The sequence below is a fragment of the Onychomys torridus genome, chromosome 1 (assembly GCF_903995425.1).
Source record: "Onychomys torridus chromosome 1, mOncTor1.1, whole genome shotgun sequence".
Classification (NCBI taxonomy): Eukaryota; Metazoa; Chordata; class Mammalia; order Rodentia; family Cricetidae; genus Onychomys; species Onychomys torridus.
The window spans coordinates 32,759,843-32,779,983 of NC_050443.1; the positions used below are offsets into that span (position 1 = coordinate 32,759,843).

The window sequence follows — 20,141 nt, forward strand, 5'->3', positions numbered from 1 at the left end:
TCCACACAGTCTTTCTTTTCTATATCACAAGCTTTAAATTCCCCAATGTGCATATAGAACATGGAATAACCACAAACCAGAAAAGTATAAAGAGACCATTTGTTGGGAGGATTGGGAGGCAATAGCAGCATAGAGATGATGTGAGTGGGAATTGGAATAATGGTGAGGGGATCTGACTGGGGTGGAGGGTGGAAGGTCAATACAGAAGGAAGAGGAGGGATAATAGGAAGGTTGTTTGTTAAGGACTTAAGGAATTGTATTATTTTAACTTTCCTTGAAATTATACACATACAGGAATATATATATATGTGTGTGTGTGTGTGTGTGTGTGTGTGTGTGTGTGTTTATATACATATTCATGATGTACACATATAAATGTATACACTCATATGCATGTATACAAACATTTTATATATATATACTTACATACACACATATATGCATATACATACATATATATATATATATATATATATATATATATATATATATATTTGTACACATACATCTTAAAGGAAGTTAAGCCACTTGGGTAGTTCCAGGCATGAGATACCTCATTTTGCATGCTTGATTAAGATAGTTCCTGTGACTCCCCAATCATTATGGAATATAGATGTAACCATTGGTCATTTCTTAGTGGTTTAGGGTAGGCTAGTATTGCTGAAGACACTTCACATTTAGGACAAAAGACTCAGATGCTTTGAGTTTGAGATGATCTCTTTCTTGCAGATGACTTCCATGGTTCCAGAAAATACTATACATACTGCCAAGGGAAGAAAACAATTAAACATTCCTACCAAACTTTAATACTCAAACTCATTTTAAAAGAAACATGTCTCACTTATCCAGAGGGCCTGATCCAGCTGGGGGCTCCACAGCTGTTGGTTCATAATTCATGTGCTTCCATTCGATTGGCTATTTGTCCCTGTGCTTTTTGCAATCTTGGATTCAACAATTCACACCCTTATAGTCCCTCCTCTTTCTCACCAGTTGGACACCTGGAGCTCCACCTGGGGCATGGCTGAGGATCTCTGCATGTACTTCCATCAGTTATTGATGAGAGTTCCAGCACGACTGTTAGAGATCAGGCCCTCTGGATAAGTGAGACAATTGAATAGCTTGAACTGTTTGGGAGGATCCAGGCTGCAGGACCAGGACCTGTCCATAGTGCATGAGCTGGCTGTTTGGAACCCTGGGTTTACACAGGGACACATGCTCAGCCTGGAAGGAGGAGACTGGACCTGCCTGTACTGAATCCACCATGTTTAAATGAATCCCCAGGGGAATCTTGGTCCTGGAGGACCTGGGAATGGAGGGGAGGGGCTGGGGGGAAGGTGGCGGTGGGAGCGGGAGGGGGGAGGACAGGAGAACCCATGGCTGATGTGTAAAATTAAAACACATAATAATAATAAAAAAAAGAGAAAAAAAAGAAAAATGTAAGCACTCATAATTGAAGTTATGGATGCTATGCATTTTTGGGAATAATGTAAATATGACAGAGGTTCAATTCAAGAGGAAATAAGTTCAATGATACTTACTTGAAATTTTTTCATGAGTGGTTAGACAGTCACTGAGAGAGAGTCAGGGCAAAGACAAGGGAAGAAGAGGGAAGACATGACCATGGAATGCTAACCAAGGCAATGAGAAAATGGGAAACTGGAGACAGTTTTTCTCTAACTTCAAGTGTGCTTGGATGTTGATGTGTAAAACCTGATCTTATTCTTTCAGTGAGGAAGAGGGAAGATAATTTGAAGTTCTAGACTCAAATGGGTGAATGGAGATTTAGAATAGGCAGTATTAAAGATGGATATATGTTTGCTAGGTAACTTATATAAGGGACAGTTTAGAATTATACAAATTTTAAAATGTGAGGATATTGGAGGAAACTGAAATTATGGGAATTTCAATGATTTCTCTTAACCTTTAAAAAACAACTTGTTAAAATAGGGACATCTCTATTAAGTACAATATTCATTTAATCTTTATCATGTTCAATGACCAAAGAAATTCTGACCTTCCCTGTACTGCCTTGGGCCTTCTTTGTAGGGTGAGGTTTGTCTATAATGGAGCTGCCCTGACCTCAAGTGATTTGATTAAAAGTTTTATATCACAAGGGGATTTAGTGAGGCCCACATAAGGCAGCTTTAGGGTGCTGCAGTCAGTTCTATTTAACAAGTACCATTTCACCCAATTTCTACAAAATGAGTATTTTCTCAACCAACTAAACAAGGTTGTGAAAATGGTCTAAACAGATAAAGGCCTTGTTGATTCTCAAAGCAACTGTTTCTCATCAAGGACTCACTCAACTACTACACAAGGATGTTTCCTGCTGTCTAGGATTTCCTGATGAAGTCCTCTCTCCATCTTCTTCCTCAGGAGTGTCCTGAATGGCTCTTTGCAGAAGCATCTTCAGAGTCTGCCTCTGGAGCCTGTGATGCCTAATGGAGCCAACAAAGAAGTAAATGATGGGGTTGGCACAGCTGTTAACACAGGACAGGAAAGCTGTCATTTCATAAATCTTGCAAGAGAAAACTCTAGGCGATGTCTCACTTGAAAAGAGAATTACCCAATAGATACCAAAGGGCAGACCAAAGATTAAGAAGACCAGCACTGTGAGTGCAATGGTCACATACAACCTGGTCACAGGAATCCTCTGTGAGCCACAGAAGATCCTGACCAACAGGATCAGGTTGAATCCACAAGTAACCACAGATAGTACCAGTATAAGTACAACAGTGGTAAAAACAGCAGTGTTGCAGAAAGTATATACATAGTAACTAACCAGTGAACTGCAACCCAACCCTAACAGGAGGCTTAACAGTAGAGAGAAGGCCCAGAGAAGGGCACACAGGACAGGTGACGTGTATCTTGGTCTCCGGCAGTGATACCAGATGGGACACAAAACAGACAGGCATCGCTCAATACTAATGGCTGCAATCATACACAACCCTGCAAGGTAAGCAAAGAATAATACTCTGGTAAAATAGAATGGAACATAAAACCAGCTGGTATGAAACAGAAAAAGGATTTTTTCCAGGGAAAACACAGTCTGAGAGCACAAGTAGAGAAAGTCAGCCCCAGCAAGGTTGAGGACATAGACTGAGAAGGCATTCCTGTGCACATGGAAGCCCAGAAGCCACAGAACTATGGCATTTCCTGCCAGGCCAACCATGCAAATGATGACAGAAAGAATACTGAAGATTTTGTACACGGTGACACAGTCTAAGATTACAGTGTAGTAACTTCCATTCATTGTTGTGTTGTCAGTGCTCCAGGTTGGGGTGGATGGACCCATGCTTGAGAATGTTCCACTGGTGTTCCTGCAAAGTAAATTGAGATATGAACACATGATACTTTCTGTCAAGATCACCTGGCTATGTGGGAATGTCTGGCACAGGTTCATAAGTAGGAGGAAACAGACTTGCAGAGATCAAGTAATTTATCAAACCCCCACAGTGCTAGAAACGTCTTTTAAATCCAGTTTGTGCTCTTCATTCTATCTGCTGACCACTGCCTCTAGTGATGTTGTGGTAGTCGGTCCCAGTCCAGTTGCTAAGCATCTTATGCTGTGTCAGGGAGAGACAGAATTCTGAAACTGTCTTTCTGATCCAGGGCTGAGGTTCCTTCTCTGGTGCAGGAATATGGAAGATGCTGGCACAAGCCATAGCTGCCCTCAGTTACTCTAAGGCGTCTACCAAATGGGGAAATGGAATCATGAGTGAGAGTCATGAAGGGAATGGGACTTCTTATGAGGACCTGTGTGGCAACAGTCACACTTCCTGTGCTAGAAGGACTGAGTCGTTATTTTAAAATTTGAAAACTAGACGTCAGAGAAGCATCAATCTGTTTGTGATTATATCACCAGTGTCCTGTTCTCTACAGGGTTACAGGGAAGAAATAATAACTGTAACAAATGAGCAAATGAACCATAAGTTCAAGGGTAGTTGAAATTTGGAGTAAATGTTGTTCTGGTTGTGACTTGTACCTACACTACATGCAGAGGCACAGGTTTCTGGCATGAAAAGCATGGGCTATGCTGCAGACGAAGCTAGAGAGCACCTCCATTTGGAAATAGTGTCCCAAACCCTGAGAGGAGCTTTAAGATCTTACATGGATGCAAAGAGTCTGGAAAAGAGGGCAGGTAGCATCATTTAGAGCTTTCTTTCCATCCATATCCCCATATAGACATTCTTTTTTTTGTGACAGGGTTTCTCTGTGTAGCTTTGCACCTTTCCTGGAACTCACTTTGGAGACCAGGCTGGCCTTGAACTGACAGAGATCCACCTGCCTCTGCCTCCTGAGTGCTGGGATTAAAGGTGTGCATCACCACTGCCCAGCTAGACATTCTTAATAGGTTTGTATTTCTTATCCCTGAAGCCACAGAGACATTTGAAGAAAAGACAGCTTTTCTTTCCCACACTGACCAAGGGTGCAGAATGAAGGCTGTTCAACCACCTGGGACCATGTTGGTGATCAAGGGCCATGCTACATCTGGTGCCACACAGACCAAGGTAGCACATTATGTTATCTGAAGCCATGGTGATGTCTGGGCCATGGCTGCTGCTGGGAGCTATGTCTGGTTCTGTGGCCCTACTGCAGTCAGGATTTCTGTTTGTGTCCATAGATCCTTTCATCTTGAGGGCCATGTAGATTCCTGGGGTTTAAGCCAATACCTAGAGCCATGTTGATGTCTGAGGGACATGCTGCCACTGGAGACAGGTTGATCTGGGTGTCCTTTACCACCATCTGGGGCCACGGTAACATCTGAACCTGGCTACTCCTGAATATCTTGTCTGGGTCTATGGTCCCACCACAGCTGGGTCTGTCTTGCCACCAAAGGTTGTGCAGAAGCCTAGGATAGGGGCTTCAACCTGTGGCCTTGTTGGTGTCAAGGAACCATGCTTCTACCCAGAGCCAGGATGTCATCCAGGCCCATGCTATGTCTAGGTCCATGGTCCTGCTGCAGCTGGGTATGTGTTGATGTCTGTGGCCTGTGTCACCCCAGGGACCCATAGGATACATTCCTGATGAAATCAGAGAGCTATGTTGAGCCAGGCCCACCATTCACTGACCATAGTATAACTGGCTCTGGCCCTCCTGTACATTGCATTAAGAGAGCTAGCCCCAACCCTCATGACAGATAAGGACCCCACTCTTTGGAAAGATTGCACCACACCTTCTCATAGAAGAGTGAGAACTGACCCTTAAGGCATGGGTATAGGGGAGCTGGCTCTGCCCTTCACCAGAGGGGGTGAGCCCAGTGTTCTGGACTGACCATCTCAACTACCTACCCAGGCCCACAGCCAGGACTAAGGTTCTACCATGCTAATATCTACTGTAATTAGGACCTGCTGGAGCTGGTGAAGGGACTGGTCTTTGAAAGGATGTCCATAAGATCTCAGTGACTCCAGGTGGCCTCAGGATATCAAAGAGAATTTTCAGTGAGGATCCATTGATGATGGTGTAACATAAACCAGAGGCCTTGAATCAGACCAATGACTCTTTGCAATGAACATTTCAAGTAGCTGATTGGACAAAAGGGTATACTGTGTGGCAGCATCCATTGCCATTAAGATGAATGAAGAGGTGTTGGAGAAGCAGGAATAGATGGAGGAGCGAAGAGGTTTTTGTTTCTTTTTGTTTGTTTGCTTGGTTTGGTTTGATCAATTTTCTTTTGGGGTCACTGCATGGGTAAGGGTAGAATATGGAGGGCCTGGGATTTGAGTGAATTAAGGTGCATGATGTGAAATTCCAGAACATACAATAAAGAAATTATGATAAAAAATGTCACCAAAGGAAACCATGAAATAACATACAATGACATAAAGATTGAACAGTCAGTGGATCATTAAAAAATGACAGGAGGACTGGAGTGATGGCTCAGCCATTTAGAGCACTGGCTGCTCTTCCAGAGGTCCTCAGTTAAATTCCCAGCAACCACATGGTGGCTAAAAACCATCTGTAATGAGATCAGGTGTCCTCTTCTGAAATGCAGATATACATACAGGCAGAATACTGACTACATAATGAGTAAATAAAATTAAAAAATTGAGATGAAAGTAGAAATGAGACTGGTTGGGAGGAAGAAGAAGATCAACAGAATTGTTCAAGGCTGAGAGAGGTAACACTGGATGAATATGATTACAATGAATTGTTACATGTATGAAACTAAAAAAATGAAAATAAAATAGATAAGTAGTATTCAAATTGATTTAGTCAATGTTATTCCAAGATTCAACAGTGCTATGTATGATTGATTGATAAATAAAACACTGATTGACCAGTAGCCAGGCAGGAAGTATAGGTGGGACTAGCAGAGAGGAGAATTGGGAGAATAGGAAAGCAGAGTGAGAGGAGATGCCAGTCTGCCATCCAGGAAGCAGCATGTAAAGGAAGCATGTAAAGCCATGGAACACATGTAGACATATAGATGAATAGAAATGGGTTAATTTAAGGTAGAAGAACTAGATAACAAGAAGTCTGCCATGGCCATATAGTTTGTAAGCAATATAAGTCTCTGTGTGTTTTCTTGGTTGGGTCTGAGTGGCTGCTGGACTGGCAGTTGAGAGAGATTTGTCCTGATCATGGGCCAGGCAGGACTGGAGAAAACTTCAGCTACACAATGGTGGTTAAACATGGCTAAATAAATAAATTAATATAATAAAGAGCATAAATATGAAGCCAATTGATCATTTCAATATATGTAGCAAATGAAGGGACAAAACTGAATGCCACCCAGGGTGATAATGTGAAGAAATTTGGATAAAAAATAGGATAGTGGGGCTGGAGAGATGGCTTAGAGGTTAAGAGCACTCTCTGTTCTTCCAAAGGTCCTGAGTTGAATTCCTAGCACCCACATGGTGGCTCACAACCATCTAGAATGAGATCTGGTGCTCTCTTCTGGCCTGCAGTCATACATTCTGTATACATATTAAATAAATAAATCTTTTTAAAAAAAGAAATAGGATAGCCTAACATAGTAAATGCAATATAGCACAAAGAGATAGCCAACAGCTCTCTGAATTGGGGAAACACAAAATTGCTTGATAAATATGAAACAAGTATAGCCTCTTGACCTGCTATATTCACCATTGGCTTGAAATCTTCATAAAAGCAATAAATCATGAGAAAGAAAGCATCAAATTTAAATTTTAAAGGGTAATAATTAACTGTATCCTTTATTTGAAGATCATATATCCAAGAAATGTCTCAGTGCATCAGACTGAAGATGGGATGTATTTATATCCTCATTCTCATATTGTGTGAGTCCTTAACATTGTTTATTCATGAATGAATGCACACATGCAAATATTTACAGAATTCGATGATGAATCATGTATGCATTAAAATAATGCAACAAAAGTCACTGTCCAGCACTGACAAAGTGATAAAGAAATTCTTAACATTCCTAACCCTTTTTGTCAAAAGCCCTCAGTATATTCATTGACATGGATCATGGGCAGGACAATGAGGCAAAGACCCAACACAGCTTAGTTGAATTTCAGGACACACCTAGATGCATAGTCTGTGGATGGATGTGGTTCTGACATGATTGCTTATCAGAGGAAGGAGGAGGAAGGTAGGAGAGGTGATATCTGAGTGCTGCTGCAGAGAGAGACCTGAAACATAGGCATGTCTAATGGAGGACTGCTAAGTGGTGTGCATTAAATGAGAAAGAAAAACCTAACATAACATGTGCCTTCTCCATGTTGTCATCTAGAAAATGGTAGAAGATGGAGAGTTTTCTCTGATTACAAAAGCTTTCTGTGCAGACTGAAGAGAAGCTGAGAATGTGCAGCAACTGAAATTCAAATAGTGATGGGTAGGCAGATGCAACTAGACTCTACCTAGTAGAGGAACAGGATGAGCTCATATGTGGACTAAATGAATTCATTCTTTCAAATCTTACCTATATTGTCACTTTGAATGACCCCTAGAGCATGTGATGTAAGATGACTATTTTTTTTTTAAACCAGTTTTCTGAGGAAGGAATTGTAGCATAGAAGGATCAGTGATTACACCTGTCTGTCAGTATGAATTCTAATCCAGAAAAACTGCCTCACTAACAGTACAGTGTGTGTGTGTGTGTGTGTGTGTGTGTGTGTGTGTGTGTGTGTGTGTACCTGGTATTTGTAGCAGTTACAGGTAGATGTCAAGTATTTCTTCAATAGTTCACCACTTTACTTGTTGAAACAGGATTTCTCACTGAACATGGAGCTCACAGACTCAACAGCAGACTAGTAAACTCCATGGATCCTCTGGTCTCTGTATCACCAGCACTGGAGTTATGGGCATGCCCTGCCAGGCCTGGATTACTCTGCAGGTGGGAATTCATGTTGTTGTGCTTACACCAAAGTTACTTTATAACTAATCCATCTACCAGGAAAGGATTACCCCCTTGATAAACTTGTATACACCACAACACTCTGTGCCTATTAGAAATAAATAATGAAAGAGCACAGTAGCGTTACTTACACTATAAGCAGGGTAGTAGTCATAATTGTGGATGACTAGAATCCATAGCAAAAAAACCTTGTGGAACAGAAGTAGAGAAATCATATTTTGCTGAGAAAGGAGGTGGTGGACATCAGCTACAGTCAACATGAAAGTGGTGATGGTAGTGTTTCCCTGTAACCCTGGGACATGCTTTCCTTAAACAATTGTTGCGGGCTCCCGTCCACCCCAGAACTCCCACCTGGACCAGAGGTGAGTGTCTGGGGATATACCCAGAGAGGCAACTGCCCCTGGGTCCCACCGCTGGACACAGGCCACTCTGGGAGGACCTGACCAACTTGGCCCCAGTTTGCTGCAAAATGGCCGGCCCTGCAGGAAGGCTCCCCTTTTCCAAGACTGCAGGCAGACACAGCAGTCTCCATACCCTCCCCCACACCCATCTGCTGGAGACCCCAGCCACTTCCTGAGAATCAGAGACCAGCCCCAAGCTTCCATCCTGCCCTGGAACTCCCATCTGGACCAGAGACCAGAGGAACTCCCATCTGGACAAGAGGAGCTCCCATCTGGACAAAATAAGGAGACCCCAGGGGCTTCCCGAGACTCAGAGTCCAGCCCCCCAGCTCCTATCTGGCCAGCACTCTCATCTGGACCAGCACTCCCATCTGGCCGAGAGCTTCCACCTGGACCAGAGAGAGGCTCCCTAAATCTGTCAAATCTCTCTGGACCAAGTACACTGATAAGACAAATACCGAACCCAAGAGGAGATGGGCAGACGTCAAGGCAGAAGTACATACAACAAAATAAAGAGCAATACAGAATCACCAGAACCTAGCCCTTCTTCAACAGCTAGACCTGAACATCACAGAATGGAAGAAGAAGAAGAAAACAACCTTATAAGTAACATCATGAAGAGGCTAGAGCCTTATATAGATGAAATCAAAAATAAAGTAGAGGAACAGACAAAGAAAAAATGGGAAGAATGCTATAAAAAACTAGAGGAAAGGACAATTAAAGCAGACGAAAACAATACATCCTTGAATGAAAATCATGAAAAAGCAAGGGAGACAATCCAAGACCTGAAGAGGGAAATAGAAAAAATGAAGAAGACACTAGCAGAAGGAAGGGTGGAAATAGAAAATCTGAGTAAACAAACAGGAACTTCAGAGTCAAGTATAACAAACAGAATGCAAGAATGGAAGAGAGGATCTCTGGCGTTGAAGATACTGTAGAATAAATAAATTCATCAGTCAAAGAAAACACTAAAACCAACAAAGTCATGACCCAAAATGTCCAAGAAATTTGGGACACCATGAAAAGACCAAAACTATGAATAATAGGGATAGAGGAAGGAGAAGAATACCAACTCAAAGGCACAGAAAATATATTTAACAAGATCATAGAAGAAAACCTTCCCAACTTAAAGAAGGAAATGACTATGAAGATAGAAGAAGTATATAGAACACCAAACAGATTAGACCCCCCCCAAAAAAGTCCTCTCGCCACATAATAATTAAACAACTAAACGCACAGAATAAAGAAATAATATTAAGGGCAGCAAAGGAAAAAGGCCAACCCATCAGAATAATACCCGATTTCTCAATGGAGACTTTGAAAGCCAGAAGGACCTGGACAGATATAATGCAGACAGTAAGAGACCATGGATGCCAGCCTAGACTAATATACCCAGCAAAACGTTCAATCATCATAGATGGAGTGAACAAGACCTTCCAAGACAAAACCAGATTTAAACAATACTTATTCACAAACGCAGCTCTACAGAAAGCACTAGAAGGAAAATTCCAACTAAGGAATGCAGATATACCCATGAAAACACAGGCAATAGATAACACCATAGCAGTAAACCCCAAAGAAGAGAAGTACACACACACTACCACAAAAAAATAAAAATAACAACAGGAATGAACAATCACTGGTCATTAATATCCCTTAATATCAATGGACTTGATCACCTATAAAAAGACAGAGACTAACAGAATGGATACAAAAACAGGACCCATCTTTCTGCTGCATACAAGAAACACACTGCAAATTCAAAGACAGACACCTCCTAAGAATAACAGGCTGGGAAAAGGCTTTCCAATTAAATGGTCTTAAGAAACAAGCTGGTGTAGCCATCCTAATATCCAGCAAATTGACTTCAAACTAAAATCGATCAAAAGAGATGATGAAGGACATTACATAATCATTGCAGGAAAGATCCACCAAGATAAAGTCTCAATTCTGAATATTTAAGCCCCAAACACAAGGGCACTCACATATGTAAAAGAAACATTACTAAAGCTTAAATCACATATAAAACCCCACACATTAATAACGGGAGACTTCAATGCCCCACTTTCACCTCTGGACAGATCGGCCAAATTGAAACTTAACAGAGACATAATGGACTTAAATGATGTTGTGGCAGAAATGGGCTTAATGGATCTCTACAGAACATTCCACCCAAACAAAAAAGAATATACCTTCTTCTCAGCACCCCATGGAACCTTCTCTAAAATCGACCACATACTTGGCCACAAAGCAAATGTCAACAGATACAAAACAATTGGAATAATCTCCTGTGTCCTGTCACACCACCATGGTTTAAAGTTAGATTTCAACAACAGAAAAAACTACAGAAAACCTACAATCTCATGGAAACTGAATAATGCTCAACTGAATCACCAATGGGTTAAGGAAGAAATAAAGAAAGAAATTAAAGACTTCCTAGAGATCAATGTAAATGAATACACCACATACCCAAACTTATGGGATACTATGAAAGCAGTGCTAAGAGGGAAATTCATAGCACTGAATGCCCACATAAAGAAGCTGGAGAAATCTCACACTAGTGACTTGACAGCACACTTGAAAGCCCTTGAACAGGAAGAAGCAAAGTCTCCCAGGAGGAACAGACACCAGGAAATTATCAAATTGAGAGCTGAAATCAATAAAATAGAACTACAGAGAACAATACAAAGGATTAATGAAACAAAGACTTGGTTCTTTGAGAAGATCAACAAGATAGACAAGGCCTTACCCAAATTAACCAAAAGACAGAGAGAGAGCATCCCAATTAACAAAATCAGAAATGAAAAGGGGGACATAACAACAGATAATGAGGAAATCCAGAGAATCATCAGGTCATACTTCAAAAACCTCTACTCCACAAAATTGGAAAATCTAAAAGAAATGGATAATTTTCTGTATAGGTACCACATACCTAAGTTAAATCAAGACCAGATAAACCATTTAAATAGTCCAATAACCCCTAAGGAAATAGAATCAGTCATTAAAAGTCTCCCAACCAAAAACAACCCTGGACGAGGAGGTTTCGCTGCAGAATTCTACCAGATCTTCAAAGAAGACTTAAAACCAATACCCTTTAAATTGTTCCACAAAATAGAAGCAGAAGGTATATTACCAAACTCATTCTACAAGGCTACAATTACCCTGATTCCTAAACCAAACAATGATGCAACAAAGAAAGTGAAGTACAGACCGATCTCCCTCATGAACATTGATGCAAAAATACTCAATAAAATATGGGCAAACAGACTCCAAGAACACATCAAAACAATTATCCACCATGATGAAATAGAGTTCATCCCAGGCATGCAAGGGTGGTTCAACATACGAAAGTCTGTCAATGTAAAACACCATATAAACAAACTCAAGGAAAAAAACCACACAATCATCTCATTAGATGCAGAAAAGGCATTTGACAAAATCCAACACCTTTTCATGATAAAGGTCTTGGAGCGATCAGGAATACAGGGAACATACCTAAACATAATAAAGGCAATCTACAGCAAGCCAACAGCCAACATCAAATTAAATGGAGAGATACTCAAAGCAATACCACTAAAATCAGCAACAAGGTAAGGCTGTCCCCTCTCCCCCTACTTATTCAATATAGTACTTAAAGTTCTAGCCAGAGCTATAAGACTACATAAAGAGATTAAGGGGATACAAATTGGAAAGGAAAAAAGTCAAGCTCTCCCTATTTGCAGATGACTTGTTAGTATACATGAGGACCCCAAAAATTCAACCAAGGAACTGATACAGCTAATAAAATCCTTCAGCAACATAGCAGGATACAAGATCAACTCAAAAATATCAGTAGCCCTCCTATATACAATAGACAAACAGGCTGAGAACGAAATCAAAGATACATCACCCTTTACAATAGCCACAAATATTATAAAATACATTGGGGTTACTCTAACTAAGCATGTGGAGGACCTGTATGACAAGAACTTTAAGTCCCTGAAAAAAGAATTTGAAGAAGATGTCAGAAAATGGAAATATCTCCCATGCTCATGGATAGGCAGGATTAACATAGTAAAAATGGCTATCTTACCAAAAGCAATCTACAGATTCAATGCCAATTCCCATCAAATTACCAACACAATTCTTCACAGATCTGAAAAGAATAATACTCAACTTCATATGGAAAAACAAAAAACCAAGGAAAGCCAAAAGAATCCTGTACAATAAAACAACCTCTGGAGGCATCATAATCCCCGACCTCAAGCTCTACTATAGAGCTACTGTAATAAAAACAGCTTGGTCCTGGCATAAAAACTGACATGTGGACCAATGGAATAGAATTGAAGACCCTGACATTAACCCACATACCTATGAACATATAATTTGTGACAAGGAAGCAAAAAAATGTACAATGGAAAAAAGAAAGCATCTTCAACAAATGGTGCTGGCATAACTGGATGTCAGTGTGTAGAAGGCTACAAATAGATCCATATCTGTCACCGTGCAGAAAACTTAATCCAAGTGGATCAAATCCCTCAATATGAATCCAGCTACTGTGAACCAGATAAAAGAGAAAGTAGGAAGTACTCTTGAATGCATTGGCACCAGAGATCACTTTCTAAATATAACACCAGTAGCACAGACACTGAGAGAAACAATCAATCAATGGAACTTGTTGAAACTGAGAAGCTTTTGTAGAGCAAAGGATGCGGTCAACAAGACAAAGCAACAGCCTACAGAATGGGAAAAGTTCTTCACCAACCCCACATCTGACAGAGGGCTGATATAGAGAATATATAAAGAACTCAAGAAATTAGACAACAAAATGCCCAACAGTCCAATTAAGAAATGGGCTATAGAACTAAACAGAGAATTCTCCACAGAGGTAGTTCAAATGGCTGAAAGACACTTAAGGAATTGCTCAACATCCCTAATTATCTGGGAAATGCAAAACGATTCTGAGATACCACCTTATACCTGTCAGAATGGCTAAGATCAAAAGCACAGAAGACAGCTTATGCTGGAGAGGATGTGGAGCAAGGGGAACTCTCCTCCACTGCTGGTGGGAATGCAAGCTTGTACAGCCACTTTGGAAATCAATATGGTGCTTCCTTAGAAAATTGGGAATCCATCTCCCCCAAGACCCAGCTGTAGCACTCTTGGGCATATACCCAAGGAATGCTCAATCATACCACAAGGGCATTTGCTCAGCTATGTTCGTATCACCTTTGTTTGTAATAGCCAGAACCTGGAAACAACCTAGATGCCCTTCAACTGAAGAATGGATAAAGAAAATATGGTACATATACACAATGGAGTACTACTCAGCAGAGAAAAATAATGACATCATGAGGTTTGCAGGCAAATGGGTGGATCTAGAAAAAATCATCCTGAGTGAGGTAACCCAGACTCAGAAAGACAAACATGGTATGTACTCACTCATAGGAGGATACTAGATGTAAAACAAAGATGACTAGACTGCTACACAACTCCAGGGAGACTACCTTGAAAACGGGACCCTAGGAAAGACCCAAGGATCACCCAATGACAGAGAAATGGATGAGATCTACATGAACAACCTGGACGACAGTGGGAGTAATGAAGGGCAAGTTTGGAGGGAAAGAAAGCTTAGGGGAGCAGGAGATCCCAGCTGGATCAAGAACAGAAAGGGAGAATGAGGAATAACAGACCATGATAAATGAAGACCACATGAGAACAGGAATAGGCAGAGTGCTGGAGAGGTCCCCAGATATCCACAATGATACATCCTCTGTAGACTGCTGGCAATGGTGAAGAGAAAGCCTGATCTGACCCAGTCTGGTGATCAGATGGCCAAACACCGTAACAGTCATGCTGGAATTCTCGTCCAACAACTTATGGAAGTGGATGCAGAGATCCTCAGCAAGGCCCCAGGTGGAGCTCCAAGTGTCCTCCTGTCAAGAAAGAGGATGGTCTGCAAGAGTGTGAATTATTGAATCCAAGATTGCAAAAAGCACACAGACAAATAGCCAAATGAATTGAAGCACATGAATTATGAACCCAAGGCTGTGGAGCCCCCAGCTCGATCAAGCCCTCTGGATAAGTGAGACAATTGAATAGCTTGATCTGCTTGGGAGGCACCCAGTCTGTGGGATCAGGATGTGTCCTTAATGCATGAGCTGGCTGTTTGAAACCTTGGGCTTACACAGGGACACTTTGCTCTGCCTGGAAGGAGGTGATAGGACCTGCCTGTTCTGAATCCACCAGGTTTAAATGAATCCCCAGGGGTGCCTTGATCCTGGAGGACATGTTAATGGATGGGAGGGGCTGTGGGTAAGTTGGTTGTGGGTGCGGGAGGGGGGAGGACAGGGGAACCCATGGCTGATGTATAAAATTTAAAACACATAATAATAAGGAAAAAAAAGAGTTAATGTAAGTGGAACTGTCAATCATCACCCTACTTAAAGCTGACCTGTAATTCAAAAGCTAGTATGGATCCGCTTTGTATGTAAATCTAGGCAAAGGCCCATTTGATCATGGCCCTCTCTCTCCCTTAGGAATGTTTCACTTCATTCTGTAATAAATTCTATTTACTACAAAAAACAAAAACAAAAACGAAAACAAAAAAACCCACAATTGTTGTGATGTTGTCCCTTGGGGGAAGCATGGTTAAATGTACGAAAGGGGTTTCCGGAAATCACATTAATATCTCATCCTGGAGTTTTTTCCTCTTTGCATCTGTTCTGTTGTTCTCTCTCTTTTCTGTTCTCCTTTCCTTTGTTTTTGAAAAGATACCTAAAATCTCCATGATCCCATGATTGAGAGACCTTCAAGACCCTTATAAACTGCCAGAGAGGCCAAGTCCATTAATTTTTCTTTTAATGAATTAGCTGAGTTTTTAATTAAAAGGCATTCCCATTTGCATTCTATCTGCGTCAGATAACAAAAATATTACCAGAAAATAGAGATAAAGCCATGAGTGGAGAAGTGTGACGGCTGTCAGAATTTTATAGGAACAACCCCCTTACTTCCTTTGTGGGTCTTTTCTGCACTGACATGTTGTTGTAGCTGAGGGTCCTTGACACCAGCATGCTGTTGCTCCTTTAGGTCTGAAGAATAGCAATGCTGTAGTTCTTGTGTCTGACTAGGTCCAGCTGAAAACCCATGCATAACAACTTTCTTGAAAAGGTATTTTCTACAATTCTGTATTTGAGCTGCCACTCTCATGCTATAGCAAATAAGAGGTATATTTCCCTGCATACATTTCAGTCTAATCTTGTTATTTTTATCAAAATGTGTGATTCCCCCATAAAAGCAGCACAGAAGAATAAAATACAAACAAGATGAAAATAACTCTTTGCATGAGAGAAATGATCTGATGACAGTTAAATCTAGAAACCTCACAGTGGAAGATTTGCAAGTGAGGAAGTTTTTCCTTCCGTCTTTCTCTCTGCTCCATGACATCTCACAGAAGTGCCTTATCTCACCCATAAATTCTGTCCTTTTCTCTAAGTTTCTTTTCATTTGAGGTAGTTGGTGACATTTCAAGGGCACAAGAGAGCAAAAGGCAACATGCTTTAGAATTTTATTTTCTACCCATCTCCTGGTCATCTTTGTGTTGATAACAACAGGGCTTCTCTGTGCATTCAGTTATCCCCTCCCACTACTGATATATAACTATGACCTCTCTTCCCCCTCCCTCATCCCCTCTCTTGTTCTCCAGTATCAATTCCTTCTGCTGATTATTGGAGCTGATAAAGCTCTTGCTTTATCATTATTCTCCATTCATCTCCTTGCCCCTAAGAGCTGTGGTCTTTGTAAATAAACATTTCCTGTGGTATTCTTCAAATTCTAGCCATCTGTTTCTTCTTGAATGAAACACACAAACTTTACAGGTCAACTTTGAGAAGCAACAAACAATGAGCCTGTTGTACAGGGTTTTGCACTGGGAAGCAAAATATTCACATTACCTTTCTCCTTAAATAAATAACAGACGTAAATATGAATGATTTTGGAGAAAATAAGAAAAGTCTGTTTAAGCCAGTCCATCTCTCTGCTTCAAAAGGAAGCTTCTATCTCATTCCTTCCCAGGAGAAAGTACTGGATGCTACATGTTTTGTTTTTTGGCAGCAACACAGGCATATGGATCTAAAAAAAAATCCAAGACAATAATTCTGAACATTCTTGGAATATATCCTTACCTTTCCTCCATTTTCAGGTCTAGAGGTGGAGAACTGTCCAAGGCTGAAGAAGGCCCTTTCACAGATTGGTCCTAGAGTCTGCTTCCTTGTTCTGGAATTGGGATTTGCCTTTAGGAGCTGAATAAATGTTTCTGACCCAGGTGAGGCTTATAAAAATGTTGAGCAGACCTTGTGACTTCTAGTATGTATATGGGGAACAAGTTATACACTGGAAACCTTTGAGTCTGGATGCCCACTAAGATGTTTCTTGGCATCTTCCCCATTTCCACTCTTATCAGCCTCTCCTATCCTATTCTTTTTATGTCTACCTGCATCCAAATAATTACTCTTCCCTCTCTTATGGACCAACTTCCATAATAGGTTGCATCATCAAATAGTATCATCTTGTGTTGTGTGAGTGAATTACTGAATCGTAATCATATCATGCCTCATATATCAGACTCTACCATCCCATCTTAAGTGATCTGCCTACCTGTAAATACCATTGTTCTCTCTATTAAGGGACAACATCCACCACAGATAGCAACATTAAAGACTGCAAGCTTGTGATTTGTGACTGTATAACTGTAGCATAAGCAGACCATGCAGACTTGCAGAGCTCTGCATGGTGATTGTGTGTCACTCTTGGTACTTCCTCCACAATAGTGCTGCACTCAGTGTGGTTTTCTTTCAAATGACATTCAAGCTGACTGTCCTTCTGAATCTTCTCCAGGTATACTAAATTCCAACTCTCACCCATCTTCACACTTTTATTCCAATGAAGAATCAGCCTGCCTCTGTCTTAGTATTCAAGGCCATGAGAGTAAATACAAATTACATTCAGTCCTGTTAATGATTAAACCTCTGCTTTTCAAAGATTGGGATATGTCTTATCTGTGACCTTAAGTAGAAATTGTTCTGTATTGACTGTTCCAGGAATGCTAATCATGTCTTAGTTTTTTTTAAAATTTTTTTTATTATGTGTTTTAAATTTTATACATCAGCCATGGGTTCCCCTGTCATCCCCCCTCCCATACCCACTCCCACCTTCCCCCTAGCCCCTCCCCTCCATTCCCATGTCATCCAGGATCAAGGCACCCCTGGGGATTCATTTAAACCTGGTGGATTCAGTACAGGCAGGTCCTGTCACCTCCTTCCAGACAGAGCAAAGTGTCCCTGTGTAAGCCCAAGGTTTCAAACAGCCAGCTCATGCACTAAGGACAGATCCTGATCCCACAGTCTGGGTGACTCCCAAACAGATCAAGCTATTCAATTGTCTCACTTATCCAGAGGGCTTGATCGAGCTGGGGGCTCCACAGCCTTGGGTTCATAATTCATGTGCTTCAATTCATTTGGCTATTTGTCTGTGTGCTTTTTGCAATCTTGGATTCAATAATTCACACTCTTGCAGACCATTCTCTTTCTTGACAGGTGGACATCTGGAGCTCCATCTGGGGCCTGGCTGAGGGTCTCTGCATCCATTTCCATCAGTTATTGGATGAGAGTTTCTAGACAACTGTTAGGGTGTTTAGTCATCTGATCACCAGACTAGATCAGATCAGGCATTCTCTCGACCATTGCCAGCAGACTACAGAGGATATATCATTGTGGATTTCTGGGGACCTTTCCAGCACTCTGCCTATTCCAGTTCTCATGTGGTCTTTATTTATCATGGTCTGTTATTCCTCATTCTCCCTTTCTGTTCTTGATCCAGCTGGGATCTCCTGCTCCCCTAAGCTTTCTTTCCCTCCAATCTTGCCCTTCATTACTCCCACTGTCGTCCAGGTTGTTCATGTAGATCTCATCCATTTCTCTGTCATTGGGTGATCCTTGGGTCTTTCCTAAGGTCCCGTTTTCAAGGTAGCCTCCCTGGAGTTGTGTAGCAGTCTAGTCATCTTTATCTAGTATCCTCCTATGAGTGAGTACATACAGTGTTAGTCCTTCTGAAACTGGCTTACCTCACTCAGGATGATTTTTTCTAGATCCATCCATTTTCCGGCAAACCTCATGATGTCATTGTTTTTCTCTGCTGTTAGTACTCCATTGTGTATATGTACCATATTTTCTTTATCCATTCTTCAGTTGAAGGGCATCTAGGTTGTTTCCAGGTTCTGGCTATTACAAAGCTGATACGAACATAGCTGAGCAAATGCCCTTGTGGTATGATTGAGCATTCCTTGGGTATATGCCCAAGAGTGCTATAGCGGGGTCTTGGGAGAGATGGATTCCCAATTTTCTAAGGAAGCACCATATTGATTTCCAAAGTGGCTGTACAAGCTTGCATTCCCACCAGCAGTGGAGGAGAGTTCCCCTTGCTCCACATCCTCTCCAGCATAAGCTGTCTTCTGTGCTTTTGATCTTAGCCATTCTGACAGATGTAAGGTGGTATCTCACAGCCGTTTTGATTTATATTTCCTGGATAATTAGGGATGTTGAGTAATTCCTTAAGTGTCTTTCAGCCATTTGAACTACCTCTGTGGAGAATTCTCTGTTTAGTTCTATAGCCCATTTCTTAATTGGACTGTTGGGCTTTTTGATATCTAAATTATTGAGTTCTTTATATATTCTGGATATCAGCCCTCTGTCAGATGTGGTGTAGTTGGAGTTTTCCTGCCTGGCCCAGTCAGGACAAATCTCTCTAACTGGCCAGTTCCACAGTCGCCCAGACCCAACCAAGAAAGCACACAGAAACTTATATTGCTTACAAACTGTATGGCCGTGGCAGGCTTCTTGTTATCTACTTCTTCTATCTTAAATTAACCCATTCCTGTTAGTCTATACTTTGCCACATGGCTTGTGGCTTACCACTGTCTTTCATGTTGCTTCTCATGGCGGTGGCTGGCGGTGTCTGTCCCAGCCTTCCTGTTCCCAGCTTCCTCCTCTTCTTTGTCCTGCCTACCCTATCCTTCCTGCCTGGCTACTGGCCAATCAGCACTTTATTTATTTTAACCAGTCAGAGCAACACATTTGACATACAGAACATCCCACAGCAATGTGGGGTTGGTGAAGATCTTTTCCCATTCTGTAAGCTGTCGCTTTGTCTTGTTGACCATGTCCTTTGCTCTGCAAAAGCTTCTCAGTTTCAACAGGTTCCATTGATTGATTGTTTCTCTCAGTGTCTGTGCTACTGGTGTTATATTTAGAAAGTGATCTCCAGTGCCAATGCATTCAAGAGTACTTCCTACTTTCTCTTTTATCAGATTCAGAGTAGCTGGATTTATGTTGAGGTCTTTGATCCACTTGGATTTAAGTTTT

At 41.3% G+C, this 20,141-nt stretch overlaps 1 protein-coding gene across 1 annotated transcript; it reads right to left on the bottom strand.

Moving 5' to 3' along the window:
* Positions 1-2,302: 2,302 nt before the first annotated feature.
* Positions 2,303-3,356, bottom strand: LOC118594677 (mas-related G-protein coupled receptor member B4-like). Its single transcript, XM_036204807.1, has one exon. The coding sequence runs from the start codon at positions 3,347-3,349 to the stop codon at positions 2,303-2,305; it is 1,047 nt and encodes a 348-aa protein (XP_036060700.1). The 5' UTR covers positions 3,350-3,356.
* Between the last annotated feature and the right edge of the window lie 16,785 nt (positions 3,357-20,141).